Source organism: Crocodylus porosus, unplaced genomic scaffold (assembly GCF_001723895.1).
Source record: "Crocodylus porosus isolate Cpor-Errol unplaced genomic scaffold, CroPor_comp1, whole genome shotgun sequence".
Lineage (NCBI taxonomy): Eukaryota > Metazoa > Chordata > Crocodylia > Crocodylidae > Crocodylus > Crocodylus porosus.
Genome location: NW_017728886.1, coordinates 62,368,610 through 62,392,174, shown reverse-complemented (window position 1 = coordinate 62,392,174; position 23,565 = coordinate 62,368,610). Strand labels below are relative to the sequence as shown.

At 42.0% G+C, this 23,565-nt stretch overlaps 1 protein-coding gene across 3 annotated transcripts in view; it reads left to right on the top strand.

Moving 5' to 3' along the window:
* COLQ (collagen like tail subunit of asymmetric acetylcholinesterase) overlaps positions 1-23,565 on the top strand; it is an 82,673-nt gene that overhangs the window by 30,807 nt on the left and 28,301 nt on the right. For 2 of the 3 annotated variants that reach the window (XR_002101197.1, XM_019535451.1), the window contains exons 2-9: positions 8,191-8,303; positions 10,433-10,537; positions 14,608-14,652; positions 15,381-15,407; positions 17,070-17,141; positions 20,480-20,542; positions 21,556-21,582; positions 22,604-22,648. Coding sequence is in view for 2 of the 3 variants with exons in the window: in XM_019535451.1 (XP_019390996.1) it covers positions 8,191-8,303; positions 10,433-10,537; positions 14,608-14,652; positions 15,381-15,407; positions 17,070-17,141; positions 20,480-20,542; positions 21,556-21,582; positions 22,604-22,648 (497 nt within the window). In the remaining variant the exon portion in view is untranslated. The remainder of the gene's footprint in view (positions 1-8,190; positions 8,304-10,432; positions 10,538-14,607; positions 14,653-15,380; positions 15,408-17,069; positions 17,142-20,479; positions 20,543-21,555; positions 21,583-22,603; positions 22,649-23,565) is intronic. The other variant, XM_019535458.1, reaches the window with a different exon arrangement.

Genomic DNA, 23,565 nt, shown 5'->3' with positions numbered 1-23,565 from the left:
GGTCATAGGATCCCAGCAAGATAAACATCCAAATTTCTCTTGATGGTATTCAAAGTAGGATGCTCAAGAAAGTCTCATTGCCGAGCATATCAATCTGCATGCTGGCATCTTTAATTCTTAAATGTATGTCTTATTTTAAATATAAGGGTAATATAAGGTCAGTGACTCTGAGTATAGTTCCTAGGCCATTTGTCCAAAGGAGAATATAGATGTTATTTAGCCTTACAAACAAACATTTCTTTGGAAAAGGAGGGGCTCCTAGAATGCGCTATTTAAGGTCTCTGGTACGTATAAAAGATCTAATTTTCGTCCAGTAGTTTAGCATTCTTAACTGAGCTAAGGGGCTCACATTTATCAGTCTAGTTTCAAAGAGCATAAGCCCCCATTGCAGAATTAGCTAGAGATAAAAGCCACTTTAAAAAATAATTAGAAACTTTTTTGTTTTTGAGTGGACCCCAAAGTTCTGCTCCATACAATAAAATAGATGCATGTATTCGTAGATTGTAAGGGGCTGGAAGGGACCTCACAAGATCATCAGATCTAGCCCTCTTGCACTAGGCAGGAAAGATAACTGGGGTCAGGTGACCCCAACGAGGTGACCGTCCAGTCTCCTCTTGAAGATTTCCAGTGGAGGTGAATGGAGGTAAAATGTATTTTACCATAGATCTATAAATCTTTAGGACTGCCAGAACTGCCTGTCTTATTGTAAAAGGATAAAAGTCTGCCCAAGGCTTGTTTTGCTCTAGTGTTTACATTTTGATTTTTCCAGCTCAAATTTTTGCTAAAATAGATTCCAAGGTATTTAATCACTTCTAGTTTCTTTACCAATAAAAGCCTAAACCATTTTCTCCTAATACCTTGGATTTAGCTGGTTGATTTCCAAGCTATTTGAGGTGCAATACTGTGGGAAAACATCAAACGACTTTTGGAGACCTATTTGGGATTGTGACATTATTAATATAATCTGCATGTAGGGTCATTCAATATCCTTGGTGTGTAGAGCTGATTCCTGGTTAGCACCTGTTTTAAATCATTCAGGTATAAATTAAAAGTCTCCGAGCAAGAGAACATCCCTTTCATACCCTTGTTTTAGTTGGGAAACTATTGGATGCCACACCGCCAATCCTGTGATGCACCCTAGATGCTTTATTTGAAAAGTAGGTAACAATTGATTGTACGAGAGCTTTATCCATTGATGTTAATGCCAGCTTCTTCCATAATTTTAATCTGTCCATGGAGTCAATAGCTTCCTTGTAATCTAGGAAGGCTACATACAAATGTTTTTTACATGTAACGGGCAGTTGAAGGGGCACTTGCCTTCCCAGTGTCCTACATTGGGCTCTGCCTGAACACTTGAGGAAGATTGCCCTAACAGGGACACCTTACTTATAGTTTAGTATTATCCTCAGGAAGGGGATGCAAGATTCAAAAAGCAGTTAGGGAGCCTGGGAAAATTCCAGCTCAGGGATTGTCTGGGCAGCTCCCCTTAAAACTGGAGTGTCTCCCTGCTCCTGGGGTGGAGAGAGAGAGGTGTATGCTGCATGAAAAGGGCTGGGAGAGTCTGTGGTTGCCTGCTGGACCCTTTGTGGGTGGGCCAAAGACCAGTGGAGCGCCTGAAGGGTCAAGCAAGAGAGAGCAGACCCCTAGAACGAGTGTGATGAGTTTGTGAGTGAGCTGAACAAATTCCTATGGGTGGGGTCGTAGCCCTGGGAAGCCTCTAGAGAGCGGGGAGGTGATTTCCGCACTGGGGCTGGAGCCTGGGGGGGTTGGTGATAAACCCCCTGGGTGAAAGGCGGGACTGTGGCGGGACTGGGACAGCTTGGTGGCAAGAGATGCCAGCTAAGGAAAGTCCCCAGGATGCCTGTGTGGGTTAAGACCTGTGGGGAAGCTTCGGTGTGCCTTATGGGAAAGTGAGCCTAGGCATGCTGCCTTGTCAGCCAGTGGAGGCTTGCTCTCCCTCTGCATGTTTAACTGCATAAACAGCTCTGTGGGCCATGCCCAGGCAGAGAAGTGTGCGTGGAGGTGCGGGGAGATGAATTTGTGTTTTGCAGGGGTCTGAGTGGGAACAGCCTTTGCGGACTGTGAGACACTTGGGCCTGTGTGGGATAGCCCAAGGCAGCTGGAGCCCGCACGTGTGTAGTGAGAGGAGTGAGGGACTGCCCCTCCCTCCATTTGTTGGGCATAAGTCGGGGTGATTGGCTAGTAGTTGCAAATAATTAATTAGGGATTTAATACAATGAGTACTTAACATAGTGCCAATGGCTATTTGTACATGCCACAAAATTGGCCTTTAAAGTGGTTTACTGCCCTTTCGCACCGCTTTAGGGTGCAGCTGTTTACACGTCAGTGGCATAATGCACTTTAATGGTGCAGCTGTTTACATATGTCGGTGGTGTAAAGCACATTAAATGATTTTGGGATGCAGCAAAATAAAACATGTCTGAGGTGTTTTAGTTTGCTACCTTACAGCTGCGGAGGGAAGCACCGGGCCCTGTGCAGCTCAGGGGCTGTGCAGGCAGCCCATGCAAGCAGGATCCACTGAAGGAAAAAAAGAAAAGAGGTGAGCCTGACCTTTTTTTTTTCTCCCTGGAGCCTGCCCACCTACCTGAGCTGTGTGGGGGCCCAGTGCTTCCCTCTGCGGCTGCAATGCTCCTGGGCCTGCCCGGGCTGGGTGTCTGCAGGTGGGTGCCACCTGGGGGACACTGCCACTGCTGTGGAGGGAAGCACATGTCCCCCTTCCCCTCCAAAGCTCAGCTGCGGTTAGTGCCACACAGCAACGGTTACTTACATATTTAGGTGCTAAATAGTACAGCACTAAGCAATGATCCATGCAAGAACAGCCTTCTCTAAAACCAGTTTGCTCTTCTCCCAAAATATTATTTTTAGAAATCAGTGTCTGGGGCTAAAAAAAGATGTCTCCCAAATATTTTGGTAGGAATATACATTAGACTAATAGGGCAGCATGACACAGGATCTCCCTTATCAACATTTTTAAAAATTGGGTTATATTTTAATTCCAATGCATTGGCTACATGCCTTCTAAAACAATGATATTAAAGATTTTGGTCAAAACTGGAGACCACCAAGCAATGAATTCCTTGAAAATTTCTTGGGAAAGAAAAGGCTAGGGGCCTTTCCACATCTCAGTAAGGATATATATGATTTTAGTTGAGATTGAGTGGTGAGATGATGATCTGCTTGTAGATTAACAGATAAAATTTCCTTCACTGAAAAGCCACCATTTCCTTCACCATCTGCGAGTAATTTGTTAAACTTATTTTTTAAAAATAAGACGTATCTTCAGGAATATATGCATCAGAAATTAAGCTAATTTTTGTTACTTTTGTCTACAATTTGCTAAAAATGTTGATTATTGTTATTTTTCCCTGTGGCTACCAGTTCTTCTCATAGGCTCATTTGATGTAGTTTCTTCTTGCTATTAATTTCATAGTCTATTTTAATCTTCTTAATCTGTTGGAAGCTAGCAAAGTCATTTTTAGACTTGTATTCCTCCAAAGTGTCTGTTAAATCATCTTTACTTTTAGAGCAGTTCTTGTAAAACCATGGGTTGTGCTACTGACTGCCTATTTGCAAAAAAGAAACGGTCTTTTTTTTTTAAGGTGTTTTCCAACTGCTGGACAACTGCTTCATACTACTTGTTCTTGTACTTTAAGAATATGAGACAAGTAACCTGAGAAAGTATGTTTAACTAGAGCAACACATTAATCTTGTAACTCATTATTCCATTGAATTTTCTTTTAATTGGCTACTTCTAATTTGGGGCTAGTTGTATTGTTTTTGGGGAAGGCTGCCCATAAGAATCTAATGGAATTTTTAGAGAGAGGGGGAAGCAATCACCTTCCACAAATGATAAAATTTCAAATTATTTATACTTACCCCACAGATGTGGTTTTATTAAAATATAATCTATCACGCTTACCCCTTGAGTTGTGAATGTCCCAGGTACATCATTACCAGTTCATCTGTTAAGCATTCCAAGATTCTCTTCTGTAATGAATTTCAAAATGCATTGCCCTCCTTCATTTAGTTTCTTATCGCGTAAGGTTGCTGGGGAGATGCCCCATATTTCATCTATGACATTTTCATTATCATGGGAGTCGGTGCCACCAATTCTAGCATTAAAATCTCCTCCTGTTATTATTTCTAATTCAGGAAATTTATTTCAGATCAGCTCAAAGAGCATTATATAACAATTCCCATTTCAAGATAGCATCAGGTCTTAATGTGAATGGTAAGAAATAAACATTAATAAGAATCAAGGGAGCACTACCATGAAATGTAATGAGGACTGCTAGTAAATGGTGAGAGTCTGTTTCAATTTCTAATCCCTAAGTCAGACTCAGCCATGCAATGAACTGGCTTACCCTTGAGGCTTGTAACTTTGCAGACTATTATCCTCATCCCCAATAATTTCCAAACTCTCTTTTTACTTTAGTAAGTCAATAGCAGCAATAGCCTAGCACTCTCACATTTAGACTTCAGGCCAGACTGTTGCACTTGAGTTTCTCTCTAGCAATATCTGTAAAGACTATATTGTTTTAGTTTTAGAGGCTGTTTGTTCCATCCCTGGTGTTGGCCAATGTAATGAGAATCATACTTGCATGGCACAGAAATGGGTCACATCGACATTAAGAAATGTTTCTGATTTCTGAGAGTTCAGGTGTTCATATTAATATCAGCTGTTTGTTTGGAAGCTTTGATGTATGCACAGAACATAGCAGGAGTGGGTGGAGTAGGAATCTACTGGCTCCAGTCATGCTTTGTAGACATGTCCCAGGAAGTTACAGTACTCCCTGTTAGGCTCAACATTGTCAGCCTCTCTCTCAGACACACATATAGTTTCATAGTTTCTAGGGTCGGAAGGGACCTGAGTAGATCATCTAGTCTGACCCCCTGCCATGGCAGGAAAGAGTACTGGGGTCAAATGACCCCAGCAAGGTGTACATCTAAAATGAAAGCACTCAGTTCATCTCACATTGAAGTATGCTGCAGACATTCAGCTACTTGTTACTTTCTACAACAATGCAGACAATCACTAGATTGTACCAGTGCTGAGGACTCCCTGTATTTTTGCAACTAGTACTTTGGTAGTTTTAATGATGAGGACATAAGCAGGGCAAATTAGCTTGGCTTAAGCTCCACACTAGCAGAGTTAGTGCCATCACAGCACTACCCTGCATTAAACAACATAATTATATGCTTTGAAGGGTCAAGATCTCAGTTCTAGGTCTCATCCAAGAAAGATAATCTCCAACAGTACCCCCACAACTTCTTTCTGTTGTATACTAGAGAAAAGTACTGGCTGAAAGCAGTTATGTGGCAAGCAAATAGCTTTTACTTGTTTGAAGTGAATGAAAACAGGAGTAATATTAGTTAGTGAAATCACATGTGCAAGTAACTTCTCCTTGGGTGGTAATTACCAGATTGTTGTGCTTTTCTTACTTCATATGTACTGTAAAATGCTAATGAAAAAAGAAAAAAATCCTTAACATGCAAATTATAACCATGGCTGTACTTGAAAGATTTCTAAGAAATCTCTCAGAATGTAATTTGGAATAATGATGTAGTTTTTTAAAATTAGTTAATATTTAAATATAGGGGTTCCAATATTTAGGTGTTATTCAGTGACACATACAGATTTCTAGAGGTGCACTGATGCATCGGTCTGATATCAGCTCGGCACTGGTATAAAGAAAATTGACTGTATCGGAAATCAGCTTTTTTGCCTGATGTGGCTGATAATTTGGTCAGTAAATGCCCCTTGAATGCACGTAGCCACAGCACAGCATATAGACAGCCTGGTAGCTTGGAGAGCTGCATCCAGCTGGTAAGTCTGTTGTGGTGGAAGCAGAAGGGGGAGGGAAGGGGCATGGGGGGATGCAGATTGAGATCTTCGCGGTGAGTGAGAGAGTAGGGCTGCCCAGTCAGGGTGGGACATGGAACAGAGCTGTGGCTTCTTTGGGGCTGTGGGGGCATGGCTACCACTGCTGCATGTACCCTGGGAAGGCATGGGGGCACGTTCCCCCAGATCTGCACAGGGCAGGGCGGACTGCTGCTGCGGGCTGGAGTCAGGGTTGCACCAGGCTCCCTGCACAGGGGGGTTGGGATGGGCTGGGCTGTGCTCATGGTGGGGAGTGGTGTGGTGGGGGGACTATTTGGGGTGGTTGCAGCCCCCCCATAGCTCCCTCTCAATGTCGCTGCTGCCTGCCCTGAGCGCAGCCTGGCCCAGGCCCCCCCGCCAGGAAGAGCCCACCACAGCCCAGGCCCCAGGCCCAGCCCCAGCCCGCAAAGGCAGCTTGCCTTGCCTAGCCTTGCCCTGCACAGATCTGGGGACATGCCCCCCCCCATACTCTCCTGAGATGCACACAGTGGCGAGAGCCACTCCCCTCTCCCCCACACTCCTCGGACAAGCTGTGGCTCCATCCCATGCCCTGCCCCAGCCCCAGCCCAGCTCCTTCCCTCACCACGGGGGTCTTGATGTACCCCCCAACAACACCCTTTCCCTTCCCCTGCAACAGACTTACCAGCTGTACATTGCTCTTCCAGTTGCTGGGCTGCATATTGGAAAGTGGATCAGTATCTGCTGATATGCCTCCTTAAAAATCAGCCATCAGTATTGGCCCAAAAAATCTCTACTGGTGCAACCCTACAAATTTCTACCCTAACCCTTCTCTTCTCAAGGAAAAAAACATGGAATCCCCTTTTTCCTGATAAGTCCCAGGTTTCCCTGCTACCACTTCCTCTAAAATGTTTTCAAGGTGGGTAGCCCAATGCCTCGTGCTTCCCCTCGATTTCTTTAGTGGTGGCCAAGTGCCTCTTGTCCCCATTTCCAAATTTTTGGGGACCAAAATGGTGCCAGTTTCCCTCCACTAGTCCCTTGAGAGTGTTTCAAGTATCATGCTGCCTGCCTATCCCCTTCCCCCTTTCTTCAGGAATAGAGCGGGATCTCTACCTCTCCAACCCTGGACTGAACTTGAGGAATGAGATGCCTTCAACAGAACTGTGTATTAACCAGAAGAAACGTGGGAAACAGAGTTTACTATTTATAGCTTAGTGCCTTCTGGAACATTTCAGACCCCATGTTCAAATCAGGCTCGAGAGCCTACTGCTTACCAGCACTGCTTCTCCAGAATAAAGGGGATGAACAACCACTCTTCTCCCTGAGGACCTTTCCATGGATTGGGAAGAAGTGGACCCAGACAGTCACTCGTGTAAGACTAGAGTGAAGGAGAGAGAGCTGGATGGCCATTATTTACAAACAGGGGTGGGATCCAACACAGTGAGAGATTCCTGGATCCATCTCACAGATTAGAGGTCTGGGCAGAACTATAACTGAGGAAAGGGAGGGGAGGTAAACTGGGCACCCATTGTACAGCAGAAGCTGGACACACCACAGCCATCAGTACTGCAGCAGCCAGTGCTGGCCCATGCACAGCCACACCCCAGGGTGCAAAGCTGCTGTGCTATACCTCTGGCTCTAGGTAGCAGTAGAGAAGAGCTGGAGCATATAAGGAGCAAGAAGGGAGATGGTTAGATACACCAGATGAGGTGATGGAAATCTCTGTTCCTTCTTCTCAGGCTCAAAATGGTACTTCAGTTGCCTTTCCTCCAGGAAGGGGGAGAGCTGATGTTTCTCTTTTCCTTTCTTGTGGAGAACATGGGCTTCTCATTCCCTCCTCTACACAGAGAAAGGACCCCATAGGCAGCAGAGGAAGAGCATCCCTCTTCAGTGGGTGTCAGAGGTCCTTCTGATCAGTTCCTGGTGAACTAAGTTTCATCAGTTCCAGGATTGAATATTTATCTACCAAATATCATTTGACTTGTGGTAATATTTTATCGCTGTGTATATTTGGTATTCTCTAATTGTTGCCTTGAACTTTTCTGCAGTAATTCCATTTAATTGCCATGTTAAGGGTTTAGACCTAGTTTCAATAAAGAGCTGATAATTATGGAAAACTTTTTCAGTAGTTTCATTTAACTAATAGGACTTAAATGGGCAAATTCTGCATGTGCTCGAATGTCAGGCTAAAACAAGACCTTAAGACAGATGCAGGATCTTATAGGAGGCTTGTGTAAATAAGATGAATTTTATTCTTTAAGAGCCTCAGGCATGGTTTTATCTAGCTGTACTTCCACTGTAGTTAATGAATGAGCATTTCTTTTGAACAGACCTTCCTTGTTTGGAGCAGAAGAAACGAATGAATAGGAGAGCATGCTGTCTCCTTGCTCCTCCCCCACCACCATTATTTCCACCACCATATTTCAAGCACAGCTGGAATCCTGTAAGTAGTACTTGGGTGCATTTTTCTTGACTCCACTATTTTTAAAAAATACTAGTATATCTTTACTTAGCAGTGCCTGGTTGTTTCTAATACAGTGGTCCCATCTTGCTACATAACAAGGCTGCAGCAAGTATAACAGGTTTGTATAGATATTAATTCAAGCTCATGTTATCTGGGTGTGAGTCCTCAGATTTAAGTGTGGGATGTGATGAAAGATTGATGAAGGTCTCTTACTGTGGCTCCACAGACATGAGTTTGAGCCCTGCTCTGCACTTGTGCAGCTGCACTTCAGTCAACACAGCTGTCAGTAGGTAACTGGCTGTTTGGGCTGAGTATTCAAAGGCAGCTGAATGTGTTGCTAGCCACATCACTGACCACTGCCTACAGAAATTCTCATGCTGTACCAGCTGGATGCAGCTCTAGCACAGCACCCTAGCTTGACCCGCACAATGCATGGCCCAACTTTGAACTTTTTTTGACTATGGATTTAAGTAACAGAGAAATTTGTCCTCATATTGTCAATAACTTGACTAACTCATAGTGTTCTCCATATTTCATTTCCATTAGCTTTAATTCTGAATTCCAGTCCCATCTCCTTTATTCCTATATTCAAAAACTGTGGCTCTTCAGAGGATGTACTTAATATGGAATTCCTCATTTTCAGTTGTCTGTGTATGTGCATAGTTAATCCATCCCATGTATGTATATACATGCATGTGTGTATATAATATATATAATTATGTGAGTGTATGTACATGCACATAGACTATATACACAAATCCATATTGATATCAAGCAGGTAATGATTTGATTATAGAATCTATTTTTATATATAGTGTGTATATATATGAATACAAATATACACGCACAAATATAAAGAATCTGTAAAGAATCAAATCATTATGCTTATCTATATGTGTATGCAGTATATACACCTATAGATAGCATGTGTGTGCTTAAGTACCAATATATTTACATTTACCACAAACATCCCTTGGTTCCAATGCATTCTCTACCCAAGAGAGAATTTTGCTGTTGGTCTCTCTTTAATTTCTCTTTGTAATGCTACACACCTAATTAATTTTTCTTTGATGTCCTAGGAAGATTATTTTATTTTATGTTATGCTATGAAATTATGTTATTAGTGCCAATTATTAGTTCTTAGTCAGCTGTAGTACTTCAAAAGTTACTAATGAAACTCAACTGTAGTTGAGAATGCCTGAAGAGTGCCTTTATTCTTTCTATTAAATAATTCTATAAAGCAAGTTAATCGCTATATTGATATAACACTCATTAAATGATATGAGCCTCATTGGCACCAAATTCTACAATGTGGGATTTTCCATAGAAATACAGCATATTTGCTGTACTAAATACTTAGATGAGGAATGGATATTCAGTTTTTGAAGCAAAGGCTAGTTTTGTTAATCCCATTATTCTGGATCTTTCTTCTTCTTTTCAGTATCAATGTTCTTATGCCACCAGGCAGTTTACTAATGCAAGTAGTGGGAAACCAGCTCTAATACCGAACTTAAGATTTTGTGACTGATTCTCTAGGTTTTCTTATTCATGTGTTAATGTAGCAGATTCTGTGCTGGGCACTAACATGATTACAACCTCTGCTCATCTGGGACCTGACCCCATTCCCTTCAGTCACTGACAGACATTTCACTGACTTGAAAAGGAGTTGGATCTGGCCTGTAATGAATGACTCTCCACTTGTTAAGTATCATTAGACTGAAGTTCCCTCAGTCTCTAACACTATCTAATATAGTTTGTATGTTTAGAGCAAAGAAGCTATTTCTGTAGAGGTGCTGCTATCCATAAATTTGCCTTCAGGGAACAAAATCAAGTTTAAGAATAGATTTGGATCCTACACTGTCTTAGAAGGACAGTGGTGCTGAAATACAGATATGAGAGCTCTAGTGCAAGGGAAGATAATATGAGGGATAATGAAAAGGATTAGGGTGATAATTGGTAAGTGTTTGTTAAGAAGACCGATAAACCACAAGCCTCCTTGTAACTGAGTCATATAAATTCTCTACAGGCCCATAGAGTTGCTGATTGTTTGTGTCTCCCTGCATGATGTGTACTGATGCATGTATGGGTATATATTTATTTTTATTTAGAAACAGCTGGACCTTGATTTGAAAAACTTTGTTCAAGAACTTCAGATAACACAAGCTTCATGTGTACCAGAATCTGATTGCCCCTTAGGGCCTCCTGGCCCCCAGGTGAGTACTGCATCTAGGAGCAATGTGTAGGGGGTGCACGTAGGTGCATGTGCACCCCCTAAGTGTGGCAGTGCACTCCCTACAAAAAGGCACCAACGACACTGTTGATGGCACCTGCAAGCAATCACCACTGGCCCTGCCACTGACACCACCAGTGGTGTCTGCAGGAGCTCCCACTTATTGACACTGTGGTACTGCTGCTGTGTCCCCCCAGCCACCAAAGGCACTCATCATTCATGACTGCATCTTTAACTAAACCATATCGCACCCTTTTGTGTTCTTTATAAAATGATCAGCCCTTTTGGAAATGGCCTTCACCTTCTAACAATATCTAAAACTTCAGTTTAAATTTCTTATTTTGTATAAATAATATTTGTCATCTCCCCTGCCTATGCCTTATATCAGGGGTAGGCAACGTTTTTTGGCTGGAGTGCCAAAAAAACCGCATCTACCTTGGAAAGTGCTGGAGTGCTGGCATGCCAGAAAAACAATATGAGGGCAGGGGGTGAGGAGGTACATGCCAGGACCCAGTCCATATTAGCATATTTAATAATCATAAATGTTGCCTTTGTTGTATTCCTTTTTTGGTTGAGCATGTTGCAATGAGAGAGAGAGAGAAAGAGAAAGAAAAAGGAGAGCAGAGAGAGAACCAGACACATGCACACAGAGAACCAGAACACACTCAGAACAGACACATGCGCACACACATCCAGAACCAGACATGTGTGCACACAGACACACAGAACAAGACAGAGACAGACAAATGTACAGAACCAGATGTGCAGGCACATGGAGACAGGCTCCTGGGTCACTTGACAGAGTCCAACCCAACAATGCCCTGGTCCCACCAGAGCCCCTGTGCTTCCCTGGGGATCCAGTCCCCGGGCTGCACTGCGGTTGGCCAAGGCCCCGGCCCGGAGCCTGCCCATCAGCCCAACTACCCACCCACCCCGCACAGCTAAGCCCACAAAAGGTGCAGTGCTCCTGGCAAAGGGCAGCGCCAGCCTCATCCTGGTGGGGGGCTGGGTCAGGGCTGGGCTCAGAACAGGTGGGAGTCAGGTAGACTCAGCTGGAAGCCCTGCTGCAAGCAGCCCAGGCTCCGTGGTTGGCAGCAGCTACCAGAGCCTGGGCGGCAAACAGCTGCTCTGGGCTCCGGCATCAGCTCCATACTGGCAGGTTCATGCACTCCTTGGAGCGGATGGTGGGGATAGGGCCTGAGGAAGCACAGCCCTCCCACTGTCGGCTTTGAGGCACACATGCAGTTGCCACCAGCACAGAGCTGATGCCGGGGCTGTGGAGCCTGGCGCAGCTGTTTGCAGCCTGCCCACTGCCTGCTACAGATGCCCCAGGCTGGCTACAAACAGCTGTGCCCAGTTTGACTCAGGAGCCCAGTCATCAGCAGTGTGCCAGCAGTGCGGAAGAGGCCGGGGTTGCACTGCCTCAGGACCCTCCTACACTGTCTGCTCCAAGGCACGCATGCACCCGCCAGTATGGAGCTGATGCCAGAGCCCAGAGTAGATGTTTGCAGCCTCCTGGCTGCAGCCGGTCCAGGCTCTGGGTAGCTGCGGCCAACCACAAAGCCCGGGCTGCTTGCAGCTGCCTGCTGGGAGCAGCCCGGGTTTCGTGGCTGGCAGCAGCTGCCTAGAGCCCAGGCTGGCAGTGGTGTGCCAAGCAAAATGGCCTCATGTGCCATGCTTGGCACAAGTGCCGGGGGTTGCTGACCCCTGCCTTATGTCCTTCAAGTAAAATCTCATGTTAGCACACCGTTTTCATCCGCTTTAAACTAGTGTAAAACCTTGAATCATGCAACACCAATTTAAATCCCAATATTTCAATTCTACAATTTATTTTGATTAGGTTTTTTTTATATTGATATCTGCTGTTTTCTACCAGAACATCAAGAGCTCTAGGAATTAATATGATAATAGATCTATTTCTCTGTCTATAAAGCTGTTTGCCAACCAGAAATAGTAGGAACTAGGCAAAAATGTTCAGCTGTCTACCCAATCTCTCTCCAGAGCAGAGGTGTCAAAGATGTGGCCTGTGCCCCATCATCCAGCCCCCAGTGCTGCCCCAGGTCTGAATTGACCCACACACTGCTCAGTCCACTGCAGGTCCAGGTGGGTTTTGTCACCCCTGCTCTAGAGAACTGCTCTGAGTGCTTCGGGAAGGTGGTAGAGTGGGAAGCAGTGGGCACAACATGATAGACAGGTAGTGCCTTAGGAGACTTACTAGGGATCACTGAAAATTACAAATTTGAAAAGTTCCCAAACAGAATTTTTAAAGCAAAGAGAGTACATTGAAATATGAGCTTTGTTCAAGAGTGTGACAATTACCACTTCATAATATACTAGTAAATATTCTGTAATACATATTGTAAAATTAATCAAGTCTTACACTGTGAGACCATAATATGGCATCCTCCTGTCATATCTTTGCTGAAAGCTGTGGTGAGGCAGACAGTTTTTGTGGGGTGTAGAGATTAGTGTCGTGGAGAAGATCCTGGTGCTCCTCCACTGCATTCAGCAGTGTTTTATGTAAGCTGTTATATATGACACAGAGGATTTATGAAGTGGTAATACGTATGAAACACAGTAATGTCTGTCTAACAACAGTCTGTAAAGAATCAAATTGTTATCCTCTTGATATCAATTCTTTATTTAACTAAAAGAGCAATAATGAGGAAGGAGATGATCTCCAAAGTCCAGTGACAAAAGAATATTAATACAGCAATGTTTTCGGATTATTTTCTTTTTTCCAAGGACACGTGAAAACTATTTAACCAGCAGGTCTTATCAAGATCATATGCAGGAGAAACTGAGAAGCTTGTCCCCTGGCTTTTTTAATTATAAACCACAGGAATGTATTTTATAATGGGCTCATGGCTCCAAAGCTTAGAGTGGAAATTCTCTGGGCAGTATCATTTCAGCTGCTGGCACATGAAAAGGAAATACTGGTAAAAAAACCCGCTAAGGTGGTAGCTCCAAAACTTTTTTTTTCTTTGCAACTTGCATGACCTTGACGTGGATCAAACAAAATGGCTTTCTGCAGGGGTGGAGCTGAGTTTTACTTATTCATTTTACATTTTACCTCAGATCTACACATGGGTGGCTAATTTACAATCTGAGTTACAGCATTGTAAATCTAAAATTACTCCATTGTTTCTATGTAATAATAACGTCATTGCATTCAATGGTGTAACTTACAGTGGTTTGCAAATCAAGATAGAATCCAATTAATTCAGCATTGTTTAGTTTACATTGCATTTTGGATTGTACAGATTTTATCTGAGACACATGGGCACTGAAGTTAGTAATTTATGCTCTGGGGTAAGTGTCTCTTACTATACAGGCTTATGAGATCCTTTATCCTATTTTTGCATAGCTGCCATCTGCTACATGCTAAAGTCCAAACTTTGTTTTTTAGAAGTTTTCTGACTCAGGGTTCAAAATCCAACCTGGTTTAGTAGTATTCAGAAAGGAAAATAATTCCCTCATCCTGTGCTGTTGCTCTGTGAACAGGGGTGCTCAATCCCTAGCCCATATCCAAATCTGGCCCACAGCGCTCCCCATGGGCCAGGAAATTTGGTGATGGGGTAGCAGTGGCAATTAATATTGCCACTCCTCCCCTGCTGCCAAATTCCCAAGGCCTGCAGAGCTTGACTGGGGCAAGGCCATGCTCCCCTCCCCTGTGCAGCTGGATCAGGGTTAGACCATGCCCCTTCCTCTCTGCCATACTGGACTGAGCAACGCCCCCTCTCCCCACAGGGCCGTGTTGGGGCTGGGCAACAGCCTCCCTCCCTTCATAGTTGGATCTGGGCCAAGCTGCTGCCTGACACCCTCTGTGTGCTGGATCAGGCCCTCCAGCTAGATCTGCCCCCTGGACAGACTGAACATTGCCCATCCGGCCCACAGGGCAAAAAGGTTGTGCACCGCTCTGTTACTATATGAGCAAATATATATTGACAACTGTATATATTGACAAATGGGCAGAGCAAAAGGGAAGGGAAACAGCCAATTGTGATATCTATATTCTAAATATAATTTTACATCTTTCAATGTTCTGCCTAGGGCCCCCAAGGAATTCCTGGTATAATGGGACCAAAAGGAGAAAAAGTAAGTAGATGTTTCAGCATTGGTGTGTGTGTGGTGTGGAAGGGATGAGTGCTCTGGATCTTGTTTTGATGTAAGGGATGCTTTTTGGATAGTCAGGAGTTTACTTTAGCCATAGTTGGAAGCACTAGATTAGTTCCCAGGCTATGATTTAAGGTTTCATCTCTAACTATTCCATCTCATTGTGGATATGCTATACAGCTTTCATGATACTGTTTTCCATATTTACAAAATATTTTAGGAAAAGCTGGTTGGTGGATGGGATTATCCAAAGCCCTTAAGCAGCTGAGGAGCACAGGTCCCACTTAGATTCAATGAACCTCTGTTGTGTAGTAACTTGGGAAATTTATAGCACATGGGAGGGAATGGGAAACACAGCCACCATATGCAGCATACTAATATGTATGTCAATTTGGGTAGAACATTCTGTTTGTATATTAAACTTTGTGGCTTAGCAAAATGCCTAAGTGCCTGCTTAAATCCGTACATATTCAACAAGACATTGAAATACATACCTAAAGGTAAACATGTTTAGATGCTTTACTGCAGAAGAAAAGACTGTTCAACTGGGGCCCATGCCCTCAGTGAGGAGGCCATTTTTCTGTTACGTGCATCCTGCCCAGTTTAGCTTATAAAACAAAGTCATGGATACACAGATGCATCCAACACAAAATGTATCTGCTATGCTTCATGTGGCATCTGCACTCCTAATATGTTTCTTTCATTGACAGGGGGAGATTGGCAGACCAGGAAGAAAGGTATGAACTACAGTGCTTTCTTAGGCACCAGTATTATAATTGCTATGCAGCAGCTGTTAGGAATAAACCCAACAAATAGCTAAATAACATCTATTTAAATAAAGCTGGAGGTTAACCCATGCCCATGTCCATGCCTACACTGGTAGCAGACGTGTGCAGTATGGGAACTTGGGTCATACCCTGCCATCATTCCATGCACTGAAATCCTGTTGGAGTCCTTTCATATACTACATAAAAATGGATGGTAAGATATACGTCTCTGGAATGTGTTAAAAAAGAGTGGAGGGTAACCTCAGCTAGATCTTTATATCCAGTGAGAGTAGTTTTTAGGACCTAAGCATAAAAAAAACCCCTTCCATATCAAAACTAAAATCCTAACTGATCCACAGTAGAATATAAGTCTATGTTGGCCACTCTGTAAAACCTGTGCTCAGTTAAATGAATGTAACAGTGAAAAAGAAATAATCATTAAGAACTACAGTTGAGGGGTTCTGGCACCACACAATATGCTGACTACACTCTCATACTTGGTGACATATGAGCCATGATGTATTGCCAAAAGAATGTGCCCCTGTGTGTCTTGTTACGAAATATTTCATCTCTATGGCTAAGTGCTTTCATTTAATGTAATTAATTTTCAAAAGAAGCCAAAAGATCCTCTGCAGGATGAAATCAGAGCTATGCAGAGGATAAGTCAGTCACCAGAAAAAGAGATAACATTTTAACACTAAGCACAAATCAGCAATTCAAATTCATTCAAAACCATGTGAACGTATAAGCTAATTATGATTATTATTTATTTAGATTGCAAATGACAAACAGAGGAGAGATAAATTACCTATGTAGATCTGAGTGTCCAGAACAGTACTACTTCAGAGATAGTCATTTGTCGGCGTACATGAAAATGGGGCTGAGCATCTTAGACACTGGAATGCTTACTCTTCTGATTTTAAAAAAACAGGTACCAAAGAGAAATGGGTCCAAATCCACGGTACAACTTCTATTGATTTCTATGCAAGTTGACTCGTTTATTTTGAGGGTAACTTTTCACCCCTGTTGTCTTTACCAGTTGTCTAAAGCCAACTCCTCATAAATCAGTGGAGTTATCTTGATTTATACCAGCTGAGGAGATGGTTCTACAGCTCTTAGGAAGGAGGAGAATAATTATTACTTATTACTTATAGTATTTATTAGACTAATATTTGAAAAAGAAGTTAAAGGAATCTATAGGGATGCATGTTAGTGAATATAATGTCTGATTCTATTTTCACAGTATACTGAGTGCATACAATATTGATGTAACTACAAGGAGTTACTTCCAACTTACAGTGAACTGAAAGAATTTGATTCTGCTTTTAAACATAAACATTTTACATTGCATATAGATTTCTTCTATTGCTGAACTGCCTATCTGAATCAGCATATCCCTGTGTTTCTGAGAGTCCAAGCTTCCCCCCCCCCATGAGAATGAAAAAAAAGCATATTGATTAAAAAAACCCTTTTGGATTTAAAAAACCCAAAATAATGAATCACCTTCTTTCTGGAAGATAATGTACTGGTCTCAGAAAATTCTTTTCCATGCATCTTCAATGTGATGGAGCTTTTTGTGGTGGAACAATGTTAAATCTGTCATAACACAATACTCGATCATTTCCTTTTAAGGGTAGACCAGGTCCTCCAGGTGTCCCTGGAATGCCAGGACCAATTGGATGGCCTGGGCCAATAGGACCTAAGGTAAGATTTAAACACTTTTACCACATTGAGTTTGTATAGTGAACGGGGCAAAATCTTCAAGGTCTTCAGGAATTATAACAGGTTAAATTGCCAAATACAAGTAAAAGGAGACTTACCATTTACCATATTTACCTGAGTACAAGATGAGGGCTTTTTTCCCTGTTGTCTTATATTTGCATACTGGGAAACCTCATAAAATATATTGCCTATCATTAAACTGCTGCCAAAAGCACCATGTGCTTGGTAAGGGAAACCAGTTATGAAGATGATTAAATGCAGCCAACACTGATCATGACTATAAAACATAAGGCCCATGTTGTACAAACATGCTGGTCTGAATAAGATTTATGGTAGTGTTCACTGAGTGCAGTCCCCCTCAACGCTGACTCTTTTTTTAAGTCATGGTGAACCACTATGTTGTATACATTTCGACTTCCTCTTCATTCCTCAGTTGGGCTGCATCTTTCTTTCCCATTTCCTATTATTCCTGTTTCTTCACCAGCCTTAAATATCTGGCAAACATTAACAACCAGGGCCTCAAACATTTAACTCAGAATCCCTTTGTCACCCCCTCTCTCAGCCCGTCACATACTATTAGTGTGTCCGCATACTCCAGGAGGTAGAGCCAGAGCAGGTTGCATATCATCTGCATATAATTTTTTGGAGGATCCCAGGACCTGAGACAAGAACACCTGGGTTCCAGTCATACATGAGGGCTAATTAGCAGATGGATCTATTATGAGGGATATCTGGAGTACACACACATACAGAGCAGCGCTCAGCTGTGGGGTCAACCTGGCTTGAAATGTTGTTGGCTGCTGTGGCCCAGACCAATTAATCATATGATAAATCATGAGCCTTTTGGTTTTGGACTACTGTCACACACAGTTTGTAATATATATACATAGGTACAAAAGTGCTGCTTAAAAGTGTTTATGGAATACCTCTGCTAAAACTTGTAGCAGGTTCAAAAAAGGTAAAATGCAGCAATTAAGGATGGAGTAAGTTTATAGGTACTATATGCAAATTACTACCAATATGTTTGTTTCAAGATCAGTGTTTTCAAATTTGCTCCTCACTTCCATGTGCTTAGGGAGAGCAAGGTCTGACAGTAAGGAGGGGTGGAAAGGGTTGCAGGGGGAAGATACTGGGGGAGGCAGAGGGCAAGGGGGCTCCCAGATTTACTTTTCATGCTATACAAGTGGGACAGGGACAAATTTAAGGCAAATCTTCAATAATTAGATTCTATACCTGGAAAATTGTAATAAATGCATACATTTTCCATATATAAAATCTAATTATTGGGGGTTGTCTTATATTCAGGATCATCTTATATTCGAGCAAATATGGTACTATAGGTCTGCATAATGTCACAAGAACCAGTGTATCAGAACTGCTTTTTTCTCCCTTCTATGATCATTTGTTTATCCTTTTCTTTGTACACGCTGCATGCAATTCTTGTATACTTTATACATGTATGCCCACTGTAAATATATGCATTTTCATCAGCTGAGGAGCTGGTTCTAGAGTTCTTAACTAAAGCATTATTATCATGAGGATGAGGATGATGGATGATGTTCATGAACAGGGACAAATACTTATGTATACACTGATCAGTTGTGTACTATCCAGTCTTGCCCAGTCAGTCATAATAAATGTTTTGCTCATCATACGTCACCATGGTTTGCTAATGTTACTGGTCTTCATGATACTGACTACTGATAGTAAAGTACAGAAGAAATAACAGGACTGGCTTTGAGTTTGCAATAACAAAGTAGTTATTTTATTACTGTTCTTTTTAGAAAAGCTGTAGAGTAGTCCCCTACTGAGTACTCCCTTATGCACGGCTGTTCACTATAGCAGAGGAACATGCACTATATTTTAGGAAATGTTTTTATTCATTCCAAGATTGCTATATACATTAAATCCAATACGTAATCAGGCAAAAGCATTGCATGTAATATTTCCTATTAAAAAAATGCTTTTTTTATAAGCATCTTAGGCCCTTCAGTTTCTCTTTGTTAAAGGAGGGACTGCATGATGACAGTGGAATGTTTCTGATTTCAAGCCACAGCTGGACAGCAGATGATAAAGGCTTCCTAAAACTGCTTATAAATGAAAGTTAGACAAGGAACACCATACTACTGAACATGGTAATGTTTGTATTGAGGCTTTTCTGACCTTGAGCTGCATTAGTAATAAAAGGGTCATAACTCCATATGGAACAAGAACAGGGCAATAATGACACCTGAAAGCAATGAGAACTGAAGTCTTGTTCTTCCACAATATGAGATGTGAAGAGAGATAATGTATTTAAAAATGAAAACCTGGTTCATTTTTCCATTACCATTCATAAATCCTATTTTTTTTAGCGTAGGCTACCCTTCCCTTTCTGGTATCTCATCTTCACTATTACCATTATTTTAATCAGTGCCTCTCCTTTCCCACGGACATACTTCCAGGTCTTCTTTCTTCAGACCCCCTTTGGACAGCTTTCTCTCTCTCTTCCCCACTTCCAGGTTTCCTGTCTTTTTCCTTCACTATTAATCTTCTTCCAGGTTTCCACTGTCCTTCACATCTCTTCTCTTCCATTTAGTATCGCCAAGTCTCCTCTTCCCTTCCATCAACTCTTGCCTAGGCTGCAGCCAGCAAGAAAATCTTGCTCACCACTAGGGCTATGAAGGCCAAGCAGCTTCCTTCTTCAGGGAGCAAAAATAAACAAACAAATAAATACAAAAGACAAAAATCTGCTTACCAGGACTGCTGCTGCTGCAATTCTGCATAGACCCTGTGGCTTACTTTTCTCAGGTCAATATCTTAGCTGACAACAGCCAGAAAAGTTGCTACAAAGCCTTGTGAGGAATCAGAAGCTGACAGGCAACACTGCAGGGTGATTGATTTCTCAGACCTAATATAAACATAATCAGGACACTAATATATTAATTGCAATCAAGAAGATCCCAGCAGACTCCAGCGTCAGTCATTGCAACTCACGGAAGTGGTGTAAGTAAGGCACATTAGGTTGTGACAGTAAACACCATGGAATCAAAAGTGCACTGATAATTGCCTACATGTCAGGGAATGCTGAAACGTGTCACATAGGAAGAGAAACAGGGCCCAGGAGATACTAATAGAAGAAATGAGCCAACCTCTGGAGACTTTTATGCAGTATAGGCTGCTAGTATAGAACTTAGACTTAACTGTACTAACACTGCTTTGAGAGTTGTAGAAGACAGGCACATCATGCATTTAACACAAACACTGAACATGCCGCTGTTCAAATATATGACATCTTTCAAGAGTCACCATCAATAACTCTCTTTATTGACCCCCCATAGGGTGAAAAGGGAGATTTGGGTGTGATGGGATTACCGGGTACAAGAGGACCAATGGGCTTCAAGGTTTGTTAACCCAGCTGCTGCATTTTCAGACACCACTTTCTAACATCCTGCTGACAGCTGCTTCCCTCGTGAATTCATTAGAAAGTGTTTGTAAAGATTTTTTTTAAATATGGCCAGAAAGATTAGATGTTTTCCTTGAAGCTAAAAAGGTTATGCAATACGGCAGGGACTGGCTACTTTCCTAGATGCTCATTTTAATGCTTTGATGCAAATTAATATAATGAAAAAGAGGTTAATTTAAAAAGCAAAGTTCATATAACTAATCCCACTGGAGTTCCTAAAGGAGTCTGTAGCACTACCTGCAGTATTTTCCCACCTTTTGTAAGTTTATGAAAATAATTTCAGTCCTCTGCTACAACCATTTGCTGATGGGTGTAATAGTAGATAAAAGGAAATAGTTCACTGTGTATATCATTATTTATCACATGGCTTCTGAATAAGAAAGTTTATAACATAAAATGTAAAAAGACTAAAAAAAAATATGTAATTACTACTTTACTCAAAGCTGAAGCACAAAAGATGAAGTCATTGGATACATATTCTTAAGGAAAAGAAACTGAGAACCCTAGTCATCTTCACATTGGAAGCCAACTAAAATGTATTTTAGGGACTTATCTTTATGTTTGTCATGTAGGATAGTAAAAAAGGAGGTGGGGAGAATTATTTCTAAAATTGCTTGGGATCATTTCTTGTAGAGACTGAATGAGATTTCATTACAGCCATAATTCTATTTGCTTTCTGATGTTCTAATTTTAAAGCATTTTCAAACATGAGTAGTGTGTTTGTTACCTAGCTTTTTCATGCTGGCTCATAGGCTGAAATATCTTGCTTTTAACATGTATAATCATGTGTATGCTTTTTCAATGTTCTCTTACAAGCTGCAAAGAATTTGATATATGACTAATCATTTGTATTTTAATCTTTTTCCTGGTGTTTAAATCTGCAAGATATGAATTGTTTCTCAGAAGAACTAGAAAATGTGAAGCATTAGAATGTCTCTTGTTCCCTTGTAGGGTTATCCTGGAACCAGAGGAGAAAAGGTCAGTGCTATACTACTATATCATGGGTAACGTAACAATTGGAAGCAATAAGAGAAACCAAATAATTGCAGGAATGTGTTATGGACCAGGAACACATGAAAATGCTGATGCAATGAAATGCGAAGGGTCTATGAATGTAAGAAAATAATTGAAACTAATACAGAGAAATAGGATGGTCTTTTGGTTTTGCCTGGGATGCCAAAGAACAGGCTCATTTTTTCTACCTCTTCTGAATTAATGTAGTCATTTCATCTCTGCTCCCCATCCACAGAAATGAGGAACTTTGTCTGTCTGGTCTAAGTCAGTGGTGTCAAATATATGGCCCGTGGCCTGGAAGTAATTCATGGAACTGAGTTTTGTGGCATGCAGGAGTCCCAGAGGGCAGGATGAGTGGGGTCAGGTCCCACTGCTGAAATCCAGAGCATGGAGCCCCGTTGAGCATGTGTGGCAGGGGCAGGCAGCATTTAGTTTGCTGCTGCTGCTCTTCCAGCTGCCACATCCAGTTTACAAGACCTGCAGTCAAGAACTAGCCCACAAGGGACCCTGCAGCCCTTTTGTGGCCTTGCGGGGTGGAAGGGTGGTGAATTTCAGAGTCCTGATTTAGACTGCTAGTTCCATGTGGCAAAGATAGTCTCTTATTACAGTGCCTCTTACCAGTGTATCTTAATACAGGACATACATTGCCTTAAACAGCAGGCTTCTCTCTTTGGTTGGAGCCTGGGTTTGAAAAAAACCTTGAGTATAAAACATTTATAATCAAAAAAGGACTTACTTTTTCAAGAACAATTTCCTGCAAACATGTCCCTTTTTTCTTACCAGCTCTACTTTAATTGCTGCTGTAATATAGAAATTAATGGTATGAGAAGTTTTAAGTAGGGCAGTAGAGATATAATCTGCTATCTGCCAAATATGGATCAGTGTGCACTGCATGGTCCTGACTGATGTTTCATGACAATCAAAATTTTGTTTGCTTTTGAAATGGGAATAATTAACCCTTTATTTCTGCCATGATTTCCTTCAGGGATCCAGAGGAGACCGGGGTGACAAAGGCGTCAGAGGAGAAAAGGTACCTTTTTTGATTTCACAGTGGTTTAAAAATTAAACCTGAGTGGTCATAATCCAGTCTGAAAGCCTCTCAAAATGGTATTACTAATTGATACTAAATTACAATGAAAACCCCTGAGATTTAGCCACATGGCATTTTTACAATAAAGTTAAATTCCCCTCTCTACAGAGTGCAAATCCCTCCTAAGTAAATGCCAAAATGCCATGATCAGAAAGGGATTTCCAGGCACTCCAAAGTAAAATATTTGCAGGCGTCTAACCCTAAGCCCAGGGACAGTCTGTGCTCACCACAAGAAACACTAGCTGTCAGGACAAGGCTTAAAAGTAACTAATCATTCCTTGCCCTATGCAGGGATAGACCTACTGCTACAGAACAGAGTTCATGTGAATGCCTTCAGATGCACAGCTGATTTAAATTTTAGCTAACCAGTGAAAAATCCTCTTCCATATCAGGCTGATAGGAACAGCATGAGCGTACTGTGGTGTGTTGAGATTCTAGAGATCCCTGTACTGGCTGATAAATGAGATGCACACAGCCCTGGTCACCTTGGCCAGAGCAGCAGTCTAGACTCTCCAGGGATTCCTCATGATTAGGGACATACTTAAATCGCAGTTTTGTGAAAAGCATGAATAACAGTGCTGTCTGCAATCACCATAATGGGCATTGACCACAATTTCCTGGAAAATCAACCAAAAAAAAAGCAGTAGTGGTGTGTGAATGGTGGGGCAAAAAACCAGTAGTGACATAGACTGAGTGATAGCACCCTCTGTCAATCAGTGGAAAGGGGCAGGGCCATTGCAAAATGCCTGCAAAATTGCCTGTGTCTGCTGCAAAGCAGGCCATAAAAAACCCTTTGTCTTAACTTAGGTAGATCCCTACTCAAGATCTTTTGGCTGATATGGCCCTGTGAACCTTTC